At 39.2% G+C, this 21,242-nt stretch overlaps 1 protein-coding gene across 4 annotated transcripts in view; it reads right to left on the bottom strand.

The window, feature by feature from the left end:
* Positions 1-21,242, bottom strand: part of ARMC3 (armadillo repeat containing 3) — a 51,912-nt gene that overhangs the window by 26,600 nt on the left and 4,070 nt on the right. The window contains exons 2-7 of one of the 4 annotated variants that reach the window (XM_033165167.1): positions 15,075-15,192; positions 12,379-12,504; positions 10,924-10,992; positions 10,498-10,673; positions 8,418-8,612; positions 6,372-6,555 (exon numbers count right to left, since the gene is read on the bottom strand). In XM_033165167.1, the coding sequence (XP_033021058.1) occupies positions 6,372-6,555; positions 8,418-8,612; positions 10,498-10,673; positions 10,924-10,992; positions 12,379-12,504; positions 15,075-15,192 (868 nt within the window). The remainder of the gene's footprint in view (positions 1-6,371; positions 6,556-8,417; positions 8,613-10,497; positions 10,674-10,923; positions 10,993-12,378; positions 12,505-15,074; positions 15,193-21,242) is intronic. The other 3 variants (XM_033165169.1, XM_033165168.1, XM_033165170.1) reach the window with 3 other exon arrangements.

The following is a 21,242-nucleotide window of genomic DNA, read 5'->3' as shown; positions in this document are numbered from 1 at the left end:
AATCAAATCAGCGCATGGACTAGCTACCATAGGATGGTAGTTTTAAAAGTGCATTATGCCTTTTTCAGATTCATACACTTTTAATTCCTATCTAGACCAACAGGAAGAAGGCTGTGAATGCTCCCTGTTTCATCACTAGAGACAAAACACTGGGGTGAATGCATCATTGCAATTCACATGTGGGTGTCACAGTGAAGACAAGCCCACAGATTTCCCCATTCAGGGCCAGTTTGCAATTGAAGAAATGATTACACTCTGAATATTGCAGCATAACAGTTTGCCTTTCCAGTACAAAATTAAGGTTTTATTGAATGCTGCAGCTCTGCACAAGGCAAGGAGAAGCAAGATATGGAAGTTTCCCCCTTAAACACATAACATCATGCAGCTTATGAGAAATTATATAACCTAACTTATTCATATATGAGAAATATCCCCTGAATCCCAGGTGGTTTATCTCATAACCTTGTTTTAATGATTGTGTACTGACTGACGGTCGAATAAATTTTATTGATTGATAACCTCGTTTGGTTAGCTTTCAACAGCCATACAAAATAAGTGCACTAAAGGGACAGACAAATATACTCCAAAGAAATATTATACTATGTGCCTCATAAAGCTGCCCAAAGCAAGAAAGCCCTTGTTGGCAGAGTTTTGTATATCTGAACTGCTCCCTTTCATGTTTATTCAAAGGAATACTTAAGCACTTACATAACCTTAAGCAGACAGCCGATCTGCTAAGTCCTATTGACAAGTAGCTAAAAGGATCAAGGCTTAGATTTAATTTTATACTTGTTCTATTTTGGAAACGGAGAGTTTTTATACCAAAAAGAGTTTTTATACCAAAAAATGAACCTTTCCTTCAGCTTAAATATATTTACTTTATATAGTGTGCTTAATAATAAAAATTAAGGAAGTTCAACAAAATAATAAACAGTCTGGTTACTTTTTTAAAGTCCAAAATGTACATATTTATATTTGATTAACTGTTCAGAACATTCATAACAAAAGCTAGACTAGAAATAAAAGGCATTAGAAATCTAGCTGTTCCACTTTCTCAATTTTGCACCTTAAAAGGTGCGCCCTTTCATATGCAGTTTGGTGGAGGAAATGTTTTGTGTTTGTGTTTTTTTTTGCTTGTTTGCATTTGTTTTACAGGATTCAATAGGTTCTGGGAGAATTCTGAACAAAAGCAGACACAAGTTTTGCCACATCACTGACATGTAACTGCAAACACTCTAGAGATGGCATTAATTGGGATTACAAATTGGCTTGACACATAATGGACTTTGCCCCCAGCTTGATCCTTGCCAAACTTGTGTGTAATCCCTGGTAATGGTCTCTTGGGGGGGGGGGGGGTCGTCTCCATACTTAAGTCATTTTTTTTTGATAAAGCGAGTTCCATGTCCCTTAGTACCTGGAACAAAAGTGTTTATTATTCTGACTATTTCCTAAAAAGCAGGTACAATCTTATTTATAATAATAATAATAATAATAATAAACCACACATTAGATATAAAACATATTTACATTCTGCAGAAAGGGAAATAATGTTTGCCTTAATTGTTGAAAGAGAAAATGAAAATAATCAGAAAGACTAGACATGCATTTCATATCCTATTACACTGGCAATGCAGCATTGGTTCTACTGGTGTAGGTTGTTGTTCAGTCATTCAGTCGTGTCCGACTCTTCGTGACCCCATGGACCAGAGCACGCCTATCCTCCACTGACTCCCGCAGTTTGGCCAAACTCATGCCAGTCGCTTCAAGAAGACTGTCCAACCATCTCATCCTTTGTCGTCCCCTTCTCCTTGTGCCCTCCATCTTTCCCAACAGCAGGGTCTTTTCCAGGGAGTCTTCTCTTCTCATGAGGTGGCCAAAGTACTGGAGCCTCAACTTCAGGATCTGTCCTTCCAGTGAGCACTCAGGGCTGATTTCTTTAAGAATGGATAGGTTTGATCTTCTTGCAGTCCATGGGACTCTCAAGAGTCTCCTCCAGCACCATAATTCAAAAGCATCAATTCTTTGGCGATCAGCCTTCTTTATGGTCCAGCTCTCACTTCCATACATTACTACTGGGAAAACCATAGCTTTACTATATGGACCTTTGTCGGCAAGGTGATGTCTTTGCTTTTTAAGATGCTGTCTAGGTTTGTCATTGCTTTTCTCCCAAGAAGCAGGCGTCTTCTAATTTCGTGACTGCTGTCACCATCTGCAGTGATCATGGAACCCAAGAAAGTGAAATCTCTCACTGCCTCCATTTCTTCCCCTTCTATTTGCCAGGAGTTGATGGGACCAGTGGCCATGATCTTAAGTTTTTTTTTATGTTGAGCTTCAGACCATATTTTGCGCGCTCCTCTTTCACCCTCATTAAAAGGTTCTTATAAATAGAGTAAGTCCCACTGAACATGGTGGGACATACATCAACATCAGTAGGAATGGACTGTACACCTCTTAATAATGGAATCCTGTTGGAAGGACAAATTAATACCTTCCAACATTTCATAAATGAAAGTAGGCATCTTCTCTAACGCCCCAGTTTTCATACCAAAGACCAATGTCAGAGGGCTCCCACTGCCACCTTTACAAACTGCTGAAAGCTACACTTTATCTGTTGCTGTTCATTAACTGTGTAATAGCTTGTCCTCTGCTAGGGCTGTGGGAGAAATTTGATTCAGTTCACATCTAAAGGCGAACCAACCTACCGGTACTTTGCACTTTCCAAAACAATACAAAAACTTTAAACATACCAATCCTTCTGCAGTTGCACTTCTCTGAATTTTGTGATGCAGTTCTCCAGCCAATGAATATATTCAAAAATTCTATTGGTGTAATGTGTCATAAAAATGCTTTCACTGGTGAAAATAACCTTTAAAATGCTCTGTTTTAGGGGAACTATGTATATTTTATGTATATACATGTATATTAATACGTGTATAATGTATGTACCGTGTTTCTCCTAAAATAAGACACCGTCTTATATATATATTTTGCTCAAAAAAACACAGTATGGCTTATTTTCAGGGGATGTCTTATTTTAACCGTGTCGCATCGGTACGCTGCATAGCCACGCCTCCCCAGGCTGTTTTAATGGGAGGTACCACGTCACTATGGCTTATTTTCGGGGTATGGCTTATTTTTGGGGAATGGCTTATATTTCGCAAATGCATAGAAATCCTGCTATGGCTTATTTTATGGCTATGACTTATTTTAGGAGAAACAGGGTATATATAGATATGTATATTAACTCAGTGTATAGCAACTGTGAAAAGGGCAAATGTTATGCAAAGGATCAGGACAAAAGCTAACCAGAACAAAACTCCCAATATCGTAATTCTTTTATGCAAATCTACTGTGCAAAACATGTGACATACTGTGTACAGTTCTGGCTGCCACAACACAGTTGCACCCATGCTAGTTTGTTGCAGACCAGGCAAAACAAAAGTTTTATACTTAAGACTACATTTATTTCATTCATAAAGAAAGGTTGCAAGAAGGTACATGCAGTTATGTCTAGAGATACAGTGTAATAGGTAGTTGTTCTTGACAGAAATCTATTACAGCCTATTATGCAGCTCCTCTTATTTTTTAACAATGTCTGTGGAGTACAGCAAAGCAAAAGAAGGCCAAGAAAGAGAGGCAGGAAATACCGGTATATTTTCTTTTCCAAATGAATTTGAGAGCAGGGATAAAATTAGATATTGAAAGTAGAGTCTAATAAATGGGGGGGGGGGAGAACTTACTTACTTATTTATCTAATATCATATTATGTATTATTATAATTTGAATAATTATTATTCATGTTATTTATATCCTGATTTTCTACCAATCAGCTGTCAAGCAGCTGATATGATAAAGAACAAACAGGCTCCAACCTGTTTAAGAGCGAGTAAGCCCATTTTTACTTTGTGAGACATACAGTAAAATTCTAAGTGTGATTCCTCAGAAATACATCTCAGTTGAGTTTAGTGGTGCTCGATCCCAAGTAAGTGAATAAGGGATTGCAGCCTTACCTCCGAATAAACAAAACATGCTTAGGATTGGCCTAAATGTTTCAAAGGTAGCAAAGATAATGGCATCAGGTTTAAAACAATAAACCCAAGGAATTGTTCAAACCTCAAGAACAGGTAAAGAACACCACAGTATCTCAGCAACAACTAAGAAGCTGCTGGAATACAGTTCTTAATAAACATTCTCAATCAAGTTTCAAAAGGACAAAAGCGACTGGATCAGGCTGGCCTCCCTAGGAAGGTGCTACCTAAGAACAGCATGAGAAGTCTTGACCTTCCTTATGGATTTTAACCACTTAAATAATGGAAGTAGAACCTGGAGGCAAGATTTCAAATTCATTACAGTGGTACCTCTGGTTATGAACTTAATTCGTTCCGGAGGTCCGTTCTTAACCTGAAACTGTTCTTAACCTGAAGCACCACTTTAGCTAATGGGACCTCCCGCTGCCAATGCGCCGCCAGAGCACGATTTCTGTTCTTATCCTGAAGCAAAGGTCTTAACCTGAAACATTATTTCTGGGTTAGCGGAGTATGTAACCTGAAGCGTATGTAACTCGAGGTACCACTGTATATAGGAACTACCCTACTGATACTCTTTTTTAAAAATGTATTTTTACTGTCTTTATTTCTCCATTCACATGGTGAAAACAAGGAACTTTAAATCTATAACTGATTCAAGTTCCCCTCAGTAGAACTGGTCAGGGTTACATGGCTCTTACATGGACATTCTGTGTGATTAATCTTCATTGACATGTTATATATAATAAGGCCTGTTGGTATAATTTCTGTTTTTCATATGGTTTCATAAGTTCCTCTATATAACTCTAAAAAAATTATTACTGTTATTTTCATAAAATGTATATATATATCTTGATTATTAAAAAAAAACCTCAAAGTGGTTTACAAAAAGATAAAACAAGAAAAATCAAGAAAAATTTACAGCTATACTTTAAAACATCTGAAAGTTAAATTACTTCAACTTTCTAAGCATCTGAGTAGGCTTTAACCTTCCAAACTGGGAGACTATGGAAAAATACATAAGATATTAGAAAGCAATTATCTAGCAAGAAATAAGGCATTTTTCAGCATTAGAAAATGTGTGTGACAAACGTACATAAATTCAAGTAATATTGCCAGAAATTCTAGAAGTAACTAATCACCCAGATATGGTGTAAACAAGAAACATCTAAATCTGCCACAGCTTACGTCACCAGAACCCCTTGAGGGATCCAGAACAGTAAGAAGTATATTATTATTTATATTATTACATTTTGTCATATGGCACTGCTGCAGTCCTTCAATTTCAGCTTTGCAAATCACTATACAGATGCTACTCTGAGACATAAACAGCATTGTCATGCTGAGTGCAAACTATGAGCATTCAGCCTGCTTGCTTCAAAATCCCATAGTGAATTCAAAAGCAGCGAACTGTTTATATAAATAAATAATTACAGAATGAATAATTATAAAAAGTAAAATGAAGTGGCTAATCCACTAGGGACATTAATCTATATGTCATTTTGAAGGCTGCTATGCAAGAAAAATGTCTGCTCCCTAGCAGCCCAAGAGGGGAAATTCTAAGAATGTGAGATGGAATTAATTCTGGGAATGAAAAGTATTTGCCAAGTGGAGTGGAGAGGGGGGGAATCCTTGAGATTACAATTGTTTAATTAAATAAATAAAAACAGGACTGCAACAACAAATCTTTTGTGAGGTATTTTTCTTACACACATAACGCATTTGATAGTGAATGGAGGGTTAAATGTGACAGCAGTGCGGCATTTCATATTTCCATGAAATATGTAGGGAAAGAAGGGCTATGAAACAAGGCTCAAAGGCCTGGTCTTGGCTATATTCATGATGTGCAATGTAATTCTATCCAAGTCTACTCAAAAATACCGGTAATGTCCATTTGAGTATACAAGCAGAGCAGTTATACTATAACATGCAATCCTATTTACACTTTCCTAGGAGTTAGCCCCACTGGGACTTCCAAGCTAATTCCACAGGATGAGGCTGCATATTGCACACATACACAAAAGCGCATTTAGTTTATTATTATATACCTCATAATAAACAGAGATATAGTTGCTCCTAAGAAATAATCACAGTGGGTCAATAACACAAGGGAGATGGAATGTGCCCACCCACCAGTCCTTAATAAGACTTTATGCCAGTAGCTGAACTAATTGGCAATATCTGTGTCAAATTATAACAGAGTTAGTAAGAACTAGAAGGAATCTTTCTACAAGGCAGGACATCCCCCATCAACATGGTCCAATATTACCTTCAACCATAAAAATATATGCCACAAATATGCTCTAAGACTTTCCATAAGAAATATGTATTTTAGAAATGACATACGATCATAAGCTGCTTTAGCAATAGCCTTTGCCGCATTCTTCTGAAAGTCAGTGAGAGTGGAAACTTCAGTGAAGGCAAGTAGTTTTCTGAGGCCCCCTGTCTCCTGAATCAATTGCATAGTATCCACATCCTCAAGACAATTTGCCACCACTCCGAGAGCTTCTACATGTAAATCATTAAATTCCTAAAAGTTAAACAAATACAAACATTAAATGTAAACCACTTTGTCAGGTCTGCGTTAAGGTTGCTCACGAGTAATCAGGCATGAGTCTCAACTGTCTTTTAACAGTTTATTGGTGCAGACTATTTACAGTGCAGAGAACGTGAAAACATGACTGTCCTAATCGCTCGCAGAATCAGGGAGTGCCGGTTTCTGGCTGCGACCCCAACATAAGAATTTCGGCACCCCAAAGCGCCGCCTCCCCTGTCTCCTTTTGACCCCTCTGCACAACTGGGGCGACGGAAGTGGGGTGCTCCCCTCAGAGTGAAACTCATGAGGCGTGCTGGAGCTCTCAGCAGCATCTCCAAGCCCTTGCCTCGCCTGGCTGTTTCCAGCCTGCCCCTCCCCACTGGAGGAGGTGCCGCTCTTTCCGCTTGAGGAGGTCTCACTACTGAGGAGGCGTCTGGGCTCTCGGTACATCGACAAGACCTCCCGCCCTGCTGAGGGTGGTTCCCTGACACACTTTGAGGGTTTTTTGGGTGTGTGTTTTTTACAATCAAGTGGTATATAAATTTCATTAAATAAATAAATAAATAGTTTTACAAAATGCCATGTGTTTAATGTAATGCCTGATCACATTTATATTTTAGCACAAAATGTGTCAGCCGTTGGAATTTTCTTTAAAAATTTGTTCATAGTTTCCATAATGCTATATAAATACACTGCCCAACTGTACAAAATGCCTTGTTGCAATCTATTTAAAGTAAGCCCTAACACAAGCTTTTTGTCTGAGGCCTATTCATATGTGCCAAAGAATTTGCAGGAAAGGGGCCCCTCTGCACACAACATGAGTGGGTGTGGAGGCATTCCTTGTGCAATGGGCATGCAGCACATGGTGGAAAGGGATTGAAAAAGTTGCTATCAGCCTCTTTAGGACAATTAAAAATACAAGCAAAATTATTCAGTTGACACCAATAGAATCTGAATTCTTCTCTGCAGAAATACTGACATTTTAAAATTTCCAATTGATATACAGCTAATTAAGCCTTGTGATTTCTCATTGAGACAAATAAATGATGTATATCTTATCACAGAAATGGAAGGTTCTTACAAACCCAATCCCTGGTTAGCATTGGTATACTTTGAAACTAAACATTATTCTATACACCAAATCTTTAGTAACATCAAATAAAATACTAGTGCAATAAATATTCAACACATGTAAGTCATTTGTCCTGATCCCTGCCCCAGGGGGATGCATCTGCCACTTCGGATTGCATACACTGTGCTGAATAGTTTGTGGTTTTGGCTATATATTCAGCCAAATAAATGATTAACTCTGCCTTTGATGACAATGCCCAAAGCTAGTCATCTGTTTTGGACTGTTCACAACCACACATTCACTAGTAACCAGCACTGTCCACCCGATCAGTGGGGCTATCCTCTCCTTGGACTGAGGCCATTAAAAAAAAGTTTACAGTACTGTACCATGCAATTATTAAGAATGAATTAAGGATTTTCAGTACATGTTTTGCATGAAAGAAGTTGCATTTTATTTACAGTACAGATTGTTAAAGTTTAGTTTAGAGTTGACCATATGTTTCTAGTAACGTTTAATAACTTAATTGAATAATCAGTTAGATCCATCAATTAAAAACAATTTGTTCTACTAAAAGTTTAACTAGTAAAATATTTAAATTAATAATTTTATAAGATGATATGTACACTGGCACATTATGCATTATCTTAAGCAAATGATTTTTTCCCCTCTAATACAACTGTGAGTTTATTCAGATTGAGTAACAATTAATGGCCTACAATTAATATGACTAACTGATTGAGATTTCTTCAAGCAAATGACAGCTCTATATTTAAGTAAAAGGTACCTTAGTTTCAAGTATCTTGAAAAGATGGTCTAGTCCTTGATGTTCTCTTAGCATAACTCTGGTTTCTCTATCAATGGTAATAGTACCTAAAGTTTTGAGAGCTAACAACTGAATAATTGGATAGTCAGATTTCAAAAGATCCAACAAAGGAGGAATAACATTTAGTTCACGAACTGCAGCACGACTCTGAAAATCCTGTAGTTAAGTACCAAACAGAAATGGTTAGATGGAAAAACAAAATAATGTATAATGTGGTTTTGCAAGACGATTATCACAAATGCAATTAAATTATTTGTTATTTTGAAGCTGACAATTGTTAGCCTCCGAATATCACAAAATACACATTACACAGAACAATACTCAGCAATACTAGTTTGCAGGGCTTCTTTTCAGCCGGAACTCAGTTCCAAAACCTCTCATGCAGGTTCTGGCAGCTCTCAGGTAGGTGCCATTGCCATTCTAAGAGAATGAGAATGGAGAGTTCTGGCACCTCTTTTTCTTGAAAAATAGCACTAGTTTGTATATAATTCAATGCATATTGCTTTCATGCCACATTTTAAAGTACTTTTCAAGAAGAAACTGACCTTAAAAATTTCTAGTGCATATGACTTTTACAAAAAGGATCACTCAAATTCAGTTTGATAATTTTATCTGAGTGTGAAGGTCTCTGCACATTCACAGCTATTTATTTACTTCTTAAATAACTGAATATTGAAAACTTTCTTGCAAAATATTCCAACCTTTTCTAGTAATAAAACCTTCCAAAAGAACTACTGTGTCCTAGGCAGTGTGAAAATGGTATTTAAAAAAGAGTTTTAAGTTTTTTTAAAATAGCAGCTTATGCATGTTTCTGTGCAATTTCTATTATCAATCTAAGCAAGCACCAGGTGCAGTTGTCCAGATATATCTTACTACAAAGACAGCTAGATAGCAAAAAAAGGGAAACAGCAAAATGTGATTCAGAATAAAGACATGCTCTGATGCCCTAGAAAAGATTGAGCTGTGAATTGAATTCATTACCGAGTTGATTCACTTATAGCCCGATCCACAACACAGTTAAATTTGAGTGCTTGAACTTAAGCCAATTTGGTACCACTGAAGTCAATGGAACTAAATCCGCTTAAATCCTCGTGTTTCAGCTTCACTGAATTGTGGATCAAGCAATTAGACTCTGAAAAGAACTCCCATACACAAATGCACCATTCTTTTGCTAACCAGCATATGGTGACATTAACACTTGATTGTGAAAGTAACCAATTACAATAACCTTCCTTTCCTTATGAAAAGAAACTGTCAAAAGCATTTACCAAGAGTTAAGAAGATGTGCAAAATCATGGTGTGTTATGCAAGAATAAGCCAGAACCCATTTCTGAATCCCTCCCCCTCCCCCAAAGACAGACATTTTCATAACCCTCTCTGGAAGGGTCAAACCATTTTTTCCACACAATGAAGAGACAATGGATTTTATGCATTCTAGTCTTAAAAAATGATTTCCTTTTCATGCATGCAAATGCAGTTTGTTCCAGTTCATCCTAAACACATTTAATTGGAAGCACATTCCACTGAAATCAATAGGACTTGCCAGCAAGTAAATCAACCCAGAGCAAGAGAGATCCACAGAGTATTGTTCATGGTTCTCATCTCCTACCCCTCCTCACCCCCATGTCAATTACAAAAGGGTATTTAGGAGTGTAAAACTCCTGCAAACAGAACCTGGATCTCCATTAATAGTGACAGTATTAATCATCCCTTAGGCAGGGCTGGAGAAGTGGATGTCAGACTCCTTTATAACTCTTCTGCCTAACATGTGATCAGCATTGATAGAGATGACAGTGTTGACCATCTAATAGGGGCACTTAAGAGGGGAGTTCCCCAAGTTCAACAGTAGGTATACAGCGGCTTCCTAGTTTATGGGATATGAGGAAGATGTAGTGGATGGGCTATTGGGAAAAACTGGTGTAAATTTAAAGATAACCATACACCAACCAGTAATTAACTTTGAAGTACAAACTGAAGATGAACATTACTTTATAATTAAACAATATATTCCTTTATACTTAAAACAGTGAAAAATAATCACCTGTACCATGTTATAGATGCATTCAACACAATTCTTCTTAACATCAGGATCAGGACTTCCTAGCAGGCTGATAAGCGGCTCTAGTCCACCTTGCTCAAATATTTGCACTTTACTGTTGTATTCTGCTGCCATGTGTACCAGACAAAGGCTGGCAAACTCATGGGTGACTACATCTTCTATGGCACAAAAATTAAATAGTGCAATTAGCCATTAACTAGCACAGTAAATAATCTCATTTGTTGATGGTTAGCAAAATGTCATTAGAAAACAGTGGCTCTTAATCCAGTCTCATCTCATTTTGCTATACGCAAGCAGTAAGTTAAAACAAGCACACATTTAAAATAAATATCCAAACCACAGTCCTTCAAAAAAATATTAAGTGACAGAAGCAAACCAAAAATTGCACAAAGGAGCACTACAAATTACCTTCTGGTGCCAGGCGAGCTATAAATGCACTTGTAACATCTAGCTGTCTTAATGATTTTTTCACATCATCTACAATGAAGCAAATGTAGATATGAAGCAATATATTTAGTCAATATATTGAAGGAATACAGTGTGAAATCAGAACTGGTGATGTAATCATAATATTACAGTTGTATTAAGTTCTACTAGGTAGTAGAAATTATATGGCTGCTCTATGAGTAACATCAAAGGTGGAGTGTACTTTGCTGGGAGTTGACGGAAAATATATTAGGGGAAATTAGAAAACTAAAAAGCAAGCCACTTCCAAAAGAGATATTTATATCCTTTTGTGCCAAACAACATTAGATACACAATAACAGTCAATTAAAGAATGAAGGAAAATGACAAACACTCCCACTCACTACTTTTGACAACAATTTTGCAAAAGCTTTCATTCTAAACCTCTATAAAACAGTTTTTGAATGTGCTGATCAATTTATTTTCATATTTAAGAACAGTCATAGTCCTCCATCCTCCCCCCGTAGATTTGGGTACATTTATCAAAGTTATATTGAAATGCAATATTCTAGATCGGTGATGCTTTCAAAATGTTTGAAAGACACAAGCAGACTTTTGAAACCAGCAGCCTCATACCCAGTGTTGTTCAGGAATTCTAAGAAACCAAGACATGCGAGCAGACCATTTGAATGGCAATGCCCATCAACTGTAGGGGGCCAGACCCCCCCAAGCATTTAAGGGGGGGGCAAAGGGACCACGGCCCTTAGCAGTTGGCTCCCATGGTGCCACCTGACTTCCTAAGCCAGAATAATTATGAGTTGTTGTGGATATGCTGTAGATGAAATGGCTTGTAGTACACTCCCCTCATCAGAACCCCTGGTCTGTAGGGTTTTTATTTCAAGCCCCAGTGTCTGATGCAGGATTACAAAAGCTTTGTAGCTCACCTCTTTTGATAAAACAATGTGTGTCATTATTTGAGGTCAGGTCTGCACAACTGGTGATAGGTCAAGTTGAATACAGAAGTCAAACATAGCCCATAATTTGCATATTGCAGCCTACCAGGTGCTTGCCAACCACGCCTGCATTTGCAGTCTCAGGCAGGAAACAAAAAAAAATTATTGAGCCCCTGGTGGGCTGCCATATTTGGCAGTGGTTGCAGTTGGATGGCTGAGTAACAAGCTGTTCAGGCCTCATCTATGCTGAATCTCCACCCTCAAGTACTAGATTATTGTTCTCTGTATAGGCCCTTCTTCCTTGCATAGAGACTTGGTGGATAGTGATTGTGCCTCCACTTTAGTTGTTGGGATTACTCCATTAGTGTGATGATATAGGAGCCCCAAGATTTCAGATGAATTATTCTACTGTCATTCTACTGGAGTATTATGAATTCATCAGTTGCACTTATTTAATATTGCTAGCAAATATATTTGTGCATGATTGTAAAGAGAATGCTCTTACTGTGAGAAGACATCACCCCAACTACCATGGTGGCATTTCTGCGGACAATAGGGTCTTCATGTGTAACTAATTTAAATAAAGGTTCCAAGGCTCCAAGGTCAAGAAGAGTCAGCTTATTTTCTTCACCTAAAAAGCAAATAAGAGCATAAGAAGAGCCTGCTGGGTCTGGCCACTGACCCACCTAGTTCCGCATCCTGTTCTCACAGTAGCCAACCAGATGCCTATGGAAAGCCCATAAGCAGGACTTGAGCACACGAGCACTCTCTCCTGCTGTGGTTTCCAGCAAATGGTACTCAGGTGCATTCTGCCTCCAGTTGTGGAGGCAGAGCATAGCTATTATGACTAGTAGCCTCTGATAGTTTATACGCATGAAATGGTCCCTATTGTCAGTGGACTTTACTGTCAACACAAGATGAATAATAATATTAACAAGTGGGACCTGCAGCAATAATGTTGCAACACAGAGTGCTGCTGATCACAATTCCAGCCACTCTGTTCTATTCCCCCTCCCTCCCAGTTTTCACCACCACGAGCCCCACCCAATCCATCTGAATAGTCAGCAGCATTCTGTGGCCAATCAGAATCCACAGTCCTGATGTGGCTGTTTTGGGATCTCCCTTCCACAGGGTTTTTCTTTAAAATGTATTCATACATAGCAAATTTGGGATCCCCATAAGTCTTCTGATACCTCCCCCGTCCCCCTTTTGTGAGTGAATGGTGTCATTTTGGTTACATAAACAATGGCATCCACAGTCTGAACACCAGAAATTAAAGGAATAGCATACTATTCCATTAACAGGGATAGATGAATCAATCTATTTCCAGTCCATGCACTTTTTGCATGTGCTTACTCATAAATCTGCTCTATCTGGAGTAGCGTGGGTTACAAGTGCCCAGGGCAGGAAAAGTATTGCGCCCCTTAAGGCAAGTGTTGTGCCTCCATGTGGTGGTGCTGCTGCTGCTGCCAGACTGAACTGTGGAGCCTCAGCGGGACAATCGTGTGTGTCTCTTTGGGCTCAGGCACCGCTGCCACCATGACACAAGTTTTGCCGCCCGCCTTCCCCACCAGCAAGGGACACTGTGCAGCCGAGATCTGCAAGAGTCTGTCCTGTCCCAGCTCCTGCTCGGTGTGCTGCTCAGGTGAGGCGGGTGGGAGGGATGGGGAGTGCTTCTGGTCAGGGTGGCAGCTGCAGAGGCGTGCCCATAATTTTTTTTGCACCAGGGCAATTGCCCAGCAGCCCCCCATGCTCCGCCTCTGATCCAGTTTCCTCATTAATCTATGAATTCTCTTTTTTTAATCCTCACAAATTTGTATTTCAGTACTACTATATTTTTCTCTTAGAATGCATATTTCAAGATTCATTTTGATACATTTTTGAGCCAAGTACTGTGTTGGAACATTTAGGAAGTCCAAAAGCAGGCAGATAACCAAGTGGTGACTCTCTCGTTAGCATGGGAGGTACAGATAAGTCAGTTCACGTTAACGTCAGAATTCACAAAGAATTCACAAAGATCAAAATATTCAAATGCTTCTAATAATAGTACAGTACTGGAGTCCTAGAGCACAAGATCTTCACTATATCATTATAAAGCTTTATCCTCCCACTTCAGCTTTCTATCTTTAATCAAAGGGACATGGGCAGATTCTTACACACCCATGTACATGTGTGATTCAACAACAACAAAAGGTAAATATATGTTGTCTAGTGCTGATTTTGCTTATGGCTGCTTTTGAAAGTGAAGTAGCTTTCTTTACCCCACACAGAAACTAATGGGAAGATATTCTAGCACCTCAAAAACCGGAACAGTGCCTTTGATGTTACAGCTGATTCAAACAGGCTTCTACTGTTCTCTCTTGAGACTAAAACAACTCAGAATATATGTGGTGAATAACAAGAGAAAGTGTTGTGTTAAAAATCTTGCTGCAGCTGAAGAGCTGACACAGGAGGTAGAAAGCATCTCACTTGCAAGGTTTTGTCTCAGCCAATTTTAAAGAAATGATCCCTCACATCCCTTCTACAGTGGTGCAGTCCCATAAAACATGTGTCAGAAGCAGCTGTAAGTCTGACCTGGCTAAGAAATTTCCTTGTCTTCATCCTGCAGAGGCTGCTCATGAGTCATGACTAGAGATGGACAAAATCTCTCAGTTTTGTTTCACTCAGTTTCTTGTTTTTCCAATCATAATTTCAGTTCTCCACATTTCTATATCAGTTTGCAATTAAAAAAAAGGTGTTCATGAAAATTCACCTGGTTTTTTTAGTGCAAATTTATTCTAACACATACATTTTGTATGCATTTTATATATAAATTTTGCAACCAATTTCCCCTCATGTTTTCACTTAAATATGCATTTTCATCCACACTTTCTCCTAATATACACATTTTTGTACACATGTGGGTGAAGAACTGCATTTCAAAATGTAGTGTGAATTTTAAAGGGTAGCTCTACTTTGGTTCACATATTGGTTTTGCAATCCAAACTAAGCAAATTTCTATCTCATTCCTAGCCATGGCCCAGCTAATCAACAGAGGAACCATATAACTACACTCTGGATAGTATCCTGCATATACTTGTGACTTAAGAAATATTATGTAGCAGCAGCAATAATTATTAATGGAAAAAATTGTACTAAGCAGATTTATTAATGAGAAGAGAGACAAGACATGTAGTAAGATTTGATAACTGAAACATTAACCTTTTGTTGCAAATTTATAGATAGCTTCACATGCTTTAGACAAAACTTCCTCTTCAGGAGAACTGAGCATCAGCACCACAGTTGCAGCTTTCTTGCTTTCAATTGATAAAGGATCAAACTAGAAAGCAACATAATAAGATTGTCAACTAATGTGAAACATACAGATCTCTAATGTCCATTCTGGAAATTTATCATGGATGATACAGACACTGGATATAATCTGATATTTCAAATTAGAATAGAAAGTCAGGATAGGGTTACTAACTCAAACGCTTCTTTCAGTGGCTTGTTTCTTAGTTGCTTGGTTAGCAAGTCAGCAATTTAGAAAAGAGCCAAAATCACAATGGGGTTTGCCTGCAAATATTTTGAGCAGAAACATGTTGTTTTCAAATGAACGAGAAACTTCATTGGTCCAATTCACATGTAACTGTAAACCGTAAACCATGGCTTACAGTGAACAATGCTCATTTGGTCCCGTCCCTCTTCTCCCTGTGCTATGAGGGAATAAACCAGAGCACTGACTTAGCATTATGCACAAATCAGCATTCATGGTTTGCTTCTCTCCAAGCAAATCAAAAGTGGAAGCCAAGGTTTTGGCTTACCACTTGTGTTTTGTTTGAAGGATTCAAACCATCAAAGGAGCAGGTATGTGTGTGTTTTTTTTTTTTTAAGGCTTTCCCTGGAAAAGAAAGTGACATGTCAACAAATACATCAGAAACATACAAAATGAGTCAAAATTGTTTCCTCATCACTAATACAAGTTTCCTCTATGATAAAAATACTTCCCATTGTAATTTATACATAGTTCACCATTAGCAATACCCCCAAAAATGTTCATAAGCATCAAAATCCTTTAGGCTTTTTGTTGCTACTGAAAAGCAAAAAGTTGGATTCTTCTCAATCCTGGGAGTCCCAAGTCTTCAATTTGCCAAGTCTCTAAAGTTTTCGTGATTTTCTTGTTTTATTTTTTGTAGACCACTTTGAGGGTTTTTTCTTCGTTTTGCAATCAAGCAATGTATAAATTTTATGAAATGAATGAATGAATGAATGGCTGCTAAGACAAGGTTATGAAAATTCCATTTTGTGACACTAAGCTGCATCATAGAAAGAGATATTTGAGGCATTCTTTCTGTTTCTTTAATTATCTGTAGCCGTTCAGAACGGCCAGTAATAAAACATTTTCCTTTGTCATCAGAAAGCACATAACAAATTCTGTTTTGTAACATCACATTCCTAAAGATCCCAAACCACCTACTATAGAGAAGTTATATAAACAATTTCTCAAATCAATAAAACAATTTCAAAAGCACTAACAAGCATCAACCTCAGGCAGCAAAGCATGCATTTTCACTGATAGCTTTTGGTTCTCTTTGTCATAAAGGTAAAGGTAAAGGTAAAGGGTCGTTTCAGACTCTGGGGTTGCAGTCCTCATCTCGCGTTACTGGCCAAGGGAGCTGGCGTACAGCTTCCGGGTCATGTGGACAGCATGACAAAGCTGCTTCTGGTGAACCACAGCAGCGCATGGAAATGCCGTTTACCTTCCCGCCAGAGCGGTACCTATTTATCTACTTGCACTTAGATGTGCTTTCGAACTGCTAGGTTGGCAGGACCTGGGACTGAGCAACGGGAGCTCACCCCATCACGGGGATTCGAACCGCCGACCTTCTGATCAGCAAGCCCTAGGCTCTGTGGTTTAACCCACAGCGCCACCCGCGTCCATCTCTTTGTCTTAGGGTTGAATAAAGTTCCATATTGATAGCAATTAACTGTTGTGAGCTGATAAACCTCAAGTCACATTTCCATTAAGAACAAACAAAGTGTCCAGCCATATTGCCTCTTAACAGGAAGTTGCAGAAGTTCCTCTTGCTGCTCTGCATCTGGTTTCCAGGCTAGGACAGTCTCCAGAGTCCAGACCAACCACAAGTCACAAACAAAGAACAAACCTGGGTTGGGGCTTGTGGCTAGTATGGAGAGCTCTGAATCGGACGTCATGCTAAACCAAACCATCCCCTTATTTCAATGTGTTGCAGCAGCAAATAACTGGCAAGGAGCAAAGTGGCCAAGATCTCCCTGAGAGCTGGCACACTCATGCTTAGCTATGCTTTCCACCTCCCCAAAATCAGTTCCCCCAGCTTCCAATTTTTTATCATGCTCTAGCCCTGGAGTGAGGAACCTTTTGCAGCCCAAAGACTACATTCCCTTCCAAGGACTGCATACCAGCAGTGGGCATGACTAGAGATAAAAATGGGCAGGACAACGGATGGAACTCTTACCCTTGTACAATAGTCTACATTCTAGCCATACAAACCATAGACTCTTCTACACACTCATACACATCACTCTGTCCTCCATACAGGCAAACAAAAGACAATCTAGCAGTTCCAATGACACATTTCAGCCTGGAAAAAGGATTCAAGGAAGAGTGCAGAGGAGAGCTGGCGAGGTATGTGACCTGTGAAGGTGGTGTGGTCTCAGAAGAGTCCCGAGGACTAGACAGAAAGGCCTGGTGGGTGTCATGTTTCCTAGTGAGTGACAAGGACAGAATGTTGGAAACTGGCTACATTACATATAAAATTTAGTGATCTTGAAAAGGAAAAAGCTGACAATGTGGTGCCGAATGGGATACTGTGGGCTCTGGACAGACTTAATGAGTTCTTAGGTGAGATAACATTTATTGTTGATAGGCTATAATCACACATAAACAGGGTGTTGAAGTACCTACAGATATGACCAAACACTGTGAACTCAAGGTAGCATCCACAGATAATTTTCAACATGAATTACACTTTTGTCACTCCTGTGTTCTTGCTCAACCAGCTCTCAAGGTCCTGCACAAAAGGGTTTGGAAAAGTATGACTGGAGATAATTGTAAACTGCTTAATGAAGAACTCTGTTCAGTGTGCAGGTGCAGTCGAAAAGCAAACAGGTTACTAGGGATACAAAAGGGGCAAAAAAGAAAGGGAATATACAGATAAAACCATACAATTCAAATGCATCTGGAATTTGTAAACAATGCTGGTTATGTCAACTCAGAAATAATATTGTTAAATGGAAGTAAGGATATCAAGAGTGACAGCTTAGATTATTGAAACAGTCTTCTGAAGAAGTGCTATCTGGATAAGTAACATTAGTTTCAACACCAGTATACAAAATAATGTAATGACACCAATATATATGCAGGACAGAATCTATTATTTTTCCTTTTTATGATACAAACAAACAAACAAACAAACGGAAATAAGCTGTAAGTGGGGAAAGTTGCTAATTCATTTCCCTCACAGAATGCAATTGAACAGTTGCAGAATCTTTTGCATCAGGATGCGTCAATGCCATGGAGACTCTTCGTCTCGGGGTGATGGGTTCAAGCCCCACAATGGACAAAAGATCCCTGCATTGCAGGGGGTTGGACTAGATGATCCTCGTGGTCCCTTCCAGCTCTATAATTCTGTGAATGAAATGAGCTGAGTAAATTAAATTAAATCCACATTTGGATGGACTCTAGCAAGCACATTTTATCTTTAGTACATTTGTAGCTGCAACACTGGCACGTAAGGAAACATTGGCCAGGTTCACAGGTAACACTAAGCCAAACTATGGCTTGGTATGAACAAGCAAGCATGCTGGCACACAAAGCAAAAACCTCAGCTGATTTGCTCCTCCTCCAGTCCTGCGACTGCACTATCCACAGTTTAACATTATGTGAACCTGGACTCATCGTTGTCTTGCTCCAAACAAATCATGTTCTTGGCTTACCATTCACAGTTTGTCTGGAGTAAGACAAATCAGGTAACACTAAGCCAAACCATGCAGTGGTGGCAGCGGCAGAATTAGTGTAGGAGCAAAGGGCATGCAAGGCATCAGCACACTTCTTCATTCACTCTTAGCCTTGTTTTGGCTTAATGTTATGTGGGAATGAGGCCATAGAATCAGTATTAAAATTTTAGAGGATCCCACATGTGAGCTACTCCGCTCTTTTTTGTTGCTATGCGAAAAGGTGAAGAACATCACAGAAAATATAATTCAAAGACTTCATGTATTGATATGGATGGGCCCTCAGTGCATAGAGCAGGGGTCACCAACCTAAGGCCCATGGGCCAGAAGCAGCCCGCGGAGGTCACTTGACCTGCCCATGAGCTGCCCCCGAACTGAGTTGCCCACTCGCACACTGCGATAAACCAGCACAGCACAGCGCAGGGACTCACTTCCACAGCGTCAGAAATCATGTCTGTGCAGACGCTGATAATTGTGGGCGCTCATGCACGCACGCAATCCAGCCCATGGAGGGATCTCCGCGGGACCGATCCAGCCCAGGCAAGATAAACCTTGCTGACCCCTGGCATAGAGCATATGCTTTCAATGCAAACAGTGGCAAGTTCAATCCTTGGCACCTCCAGGCAGGACAGTGAAAGACTCCTGTCTGAAACACTGAAGAGCCACTGCCAGTCACTGCAGATGGTACTGACCAAGACCAATAGTCTGAATTGGGGTAAGGCAACTCCCAATGCCTTATAGAGGTTTATAGAAAGCAGCACAGAATAAAATAATATTACCAGGTAGCTTTCTGGATTCTTGATTCTTCTACAGTCCATGAGACTCTGATTTCCCTTGAATGGCTGTATAAATCTTAGGATTCAGACATCTTCCCTTTTCTTCCTATTAAACTTCCAGTGCCCTATGGCCAATGGCTAAACCAAAGTGGAGCCTGTTATGAATTTACTATATGCATTGGCAGATCCATACTGGCCCTCTAAGGTGGAGCTGGGTCCTGTGGTGGCGGCTGCTATTCACAAGCACCAATTCTGCAAAGTCCCTTCCTCTTTCACAGCATTCCACACACGGCCAGCTACACTAATTTCAACAGAAATTTTGCACATATTCCCACACATGCCCCTTTAAACTAATAGAAGTTTCGTACAGCGTAAGTGCTTGGTGGATTGCTCTCATAATGTCAAATGGAGATTTAAAATATTTCCCATACATTATGAATAAAGCTGGAGAAATGTTGCAGCTCCCTTGTGGATCCAAAGCATTTTTAGGCAACAGGAATGACTTAATTGTTTGATGCCAGGCAAGACTCCAAGAAGTTTTTGGCAACATCAGTTTGTTGTTCTGCTCACTGGAGAGCCAGCAAAGCACTCTCTCTAGAAAATAATCTGAGCAAAGCAATCTCTTTCCATACAGCTAAATGCATTCAAAGATAGTGACAGAATTTGGCCATTGATTGCATATTCTGCACTACTAACTATAGTGGATATTCTAGTCTATAGTGGATATTTTAAAATATATTTTAAAAATAGAATGGCCCTTCTTGTGCTGTCTTCACATAAGTTTGTATCTCAAAGGCCAGCTCTCCATGATGCCCAACCGGTCAAAGCACTGTCATGATTCAGCCATCTGGAAGCGATGCAAAATGTTCATTTCCATTTCTGACCTTTCTCAAACAGAGAGAGCTCTGCTATGAAATCCAGCTGTTCCGACCCTATTTAATAGATTGCTTGAAACCAACATAGTTTGAGAAAGGGCAAATCCTTCTAAAAGCCTTTCATTCTTCAGTTTAAATCAAACATTTTGGAATGCTTTACATTCAAACAAAATTAAGTGCTTTTATCATGCTCAATTAAAACAGTATCTTGGATCTGGACCAACTGTCTTTTGCCAAGCCTACACCATGTCGGGTCTCGTCTACATTGTGGGAAAAATTTTAAGAACATTAATATGGTTAGAAATGCCAGTCTTTCTAGTTCCTGGTTCAACAGTGCATCTAACAGACAGATACTATGCATGTTTGCTCAGCTGCAAAGGCCACTGCCCTCAATGGGACTCATTCTCAAGTAAGTACTGTATACAGAGGAGTGCATTCTAAGCCGCAATACGAACAAATTTTATTTCTTAATAATAACACGACAGCAATGAGCAAGACAGCAATTTTTTTTAAAACAAAATCATAGAAGCCTTGGGTAGATTTGTTTATACTGAAATAAGAACAAGGTAAAATCAGTTCAGTTATTGAGGTGTTATGGAAATTTCTGTAAATATATTTTCTTTTAAATCTCACAGAAGACAAAGATCTGGCTAAAACAAACAAAATGAGAGTATGAAAGTACAGTATAGTGTATAGTGTTGGAAACTAATGACTCAAAACTCAAGACCTTGGGGTCAAAGGTGAGA

This window comes from Lacerta agilis, chromosome 12, assembly GCF_009819535.1.
Source record: "Lacerta agilis isolate rLacAgi1 chromosome 12, rLacAgi1.pri, whole genome shotgun sequence".
NCBI lineage: Eukaryota > Metazoa > Chordata > Lepidosauria > Squamata > Lacertidae > Lacerta > Lacerta agilis.
The sequence above is the reverse complement of the archived record's forward strand: the minus strand, read 5'-3'. Positions and strand labels throughout refer to the sequence as shown.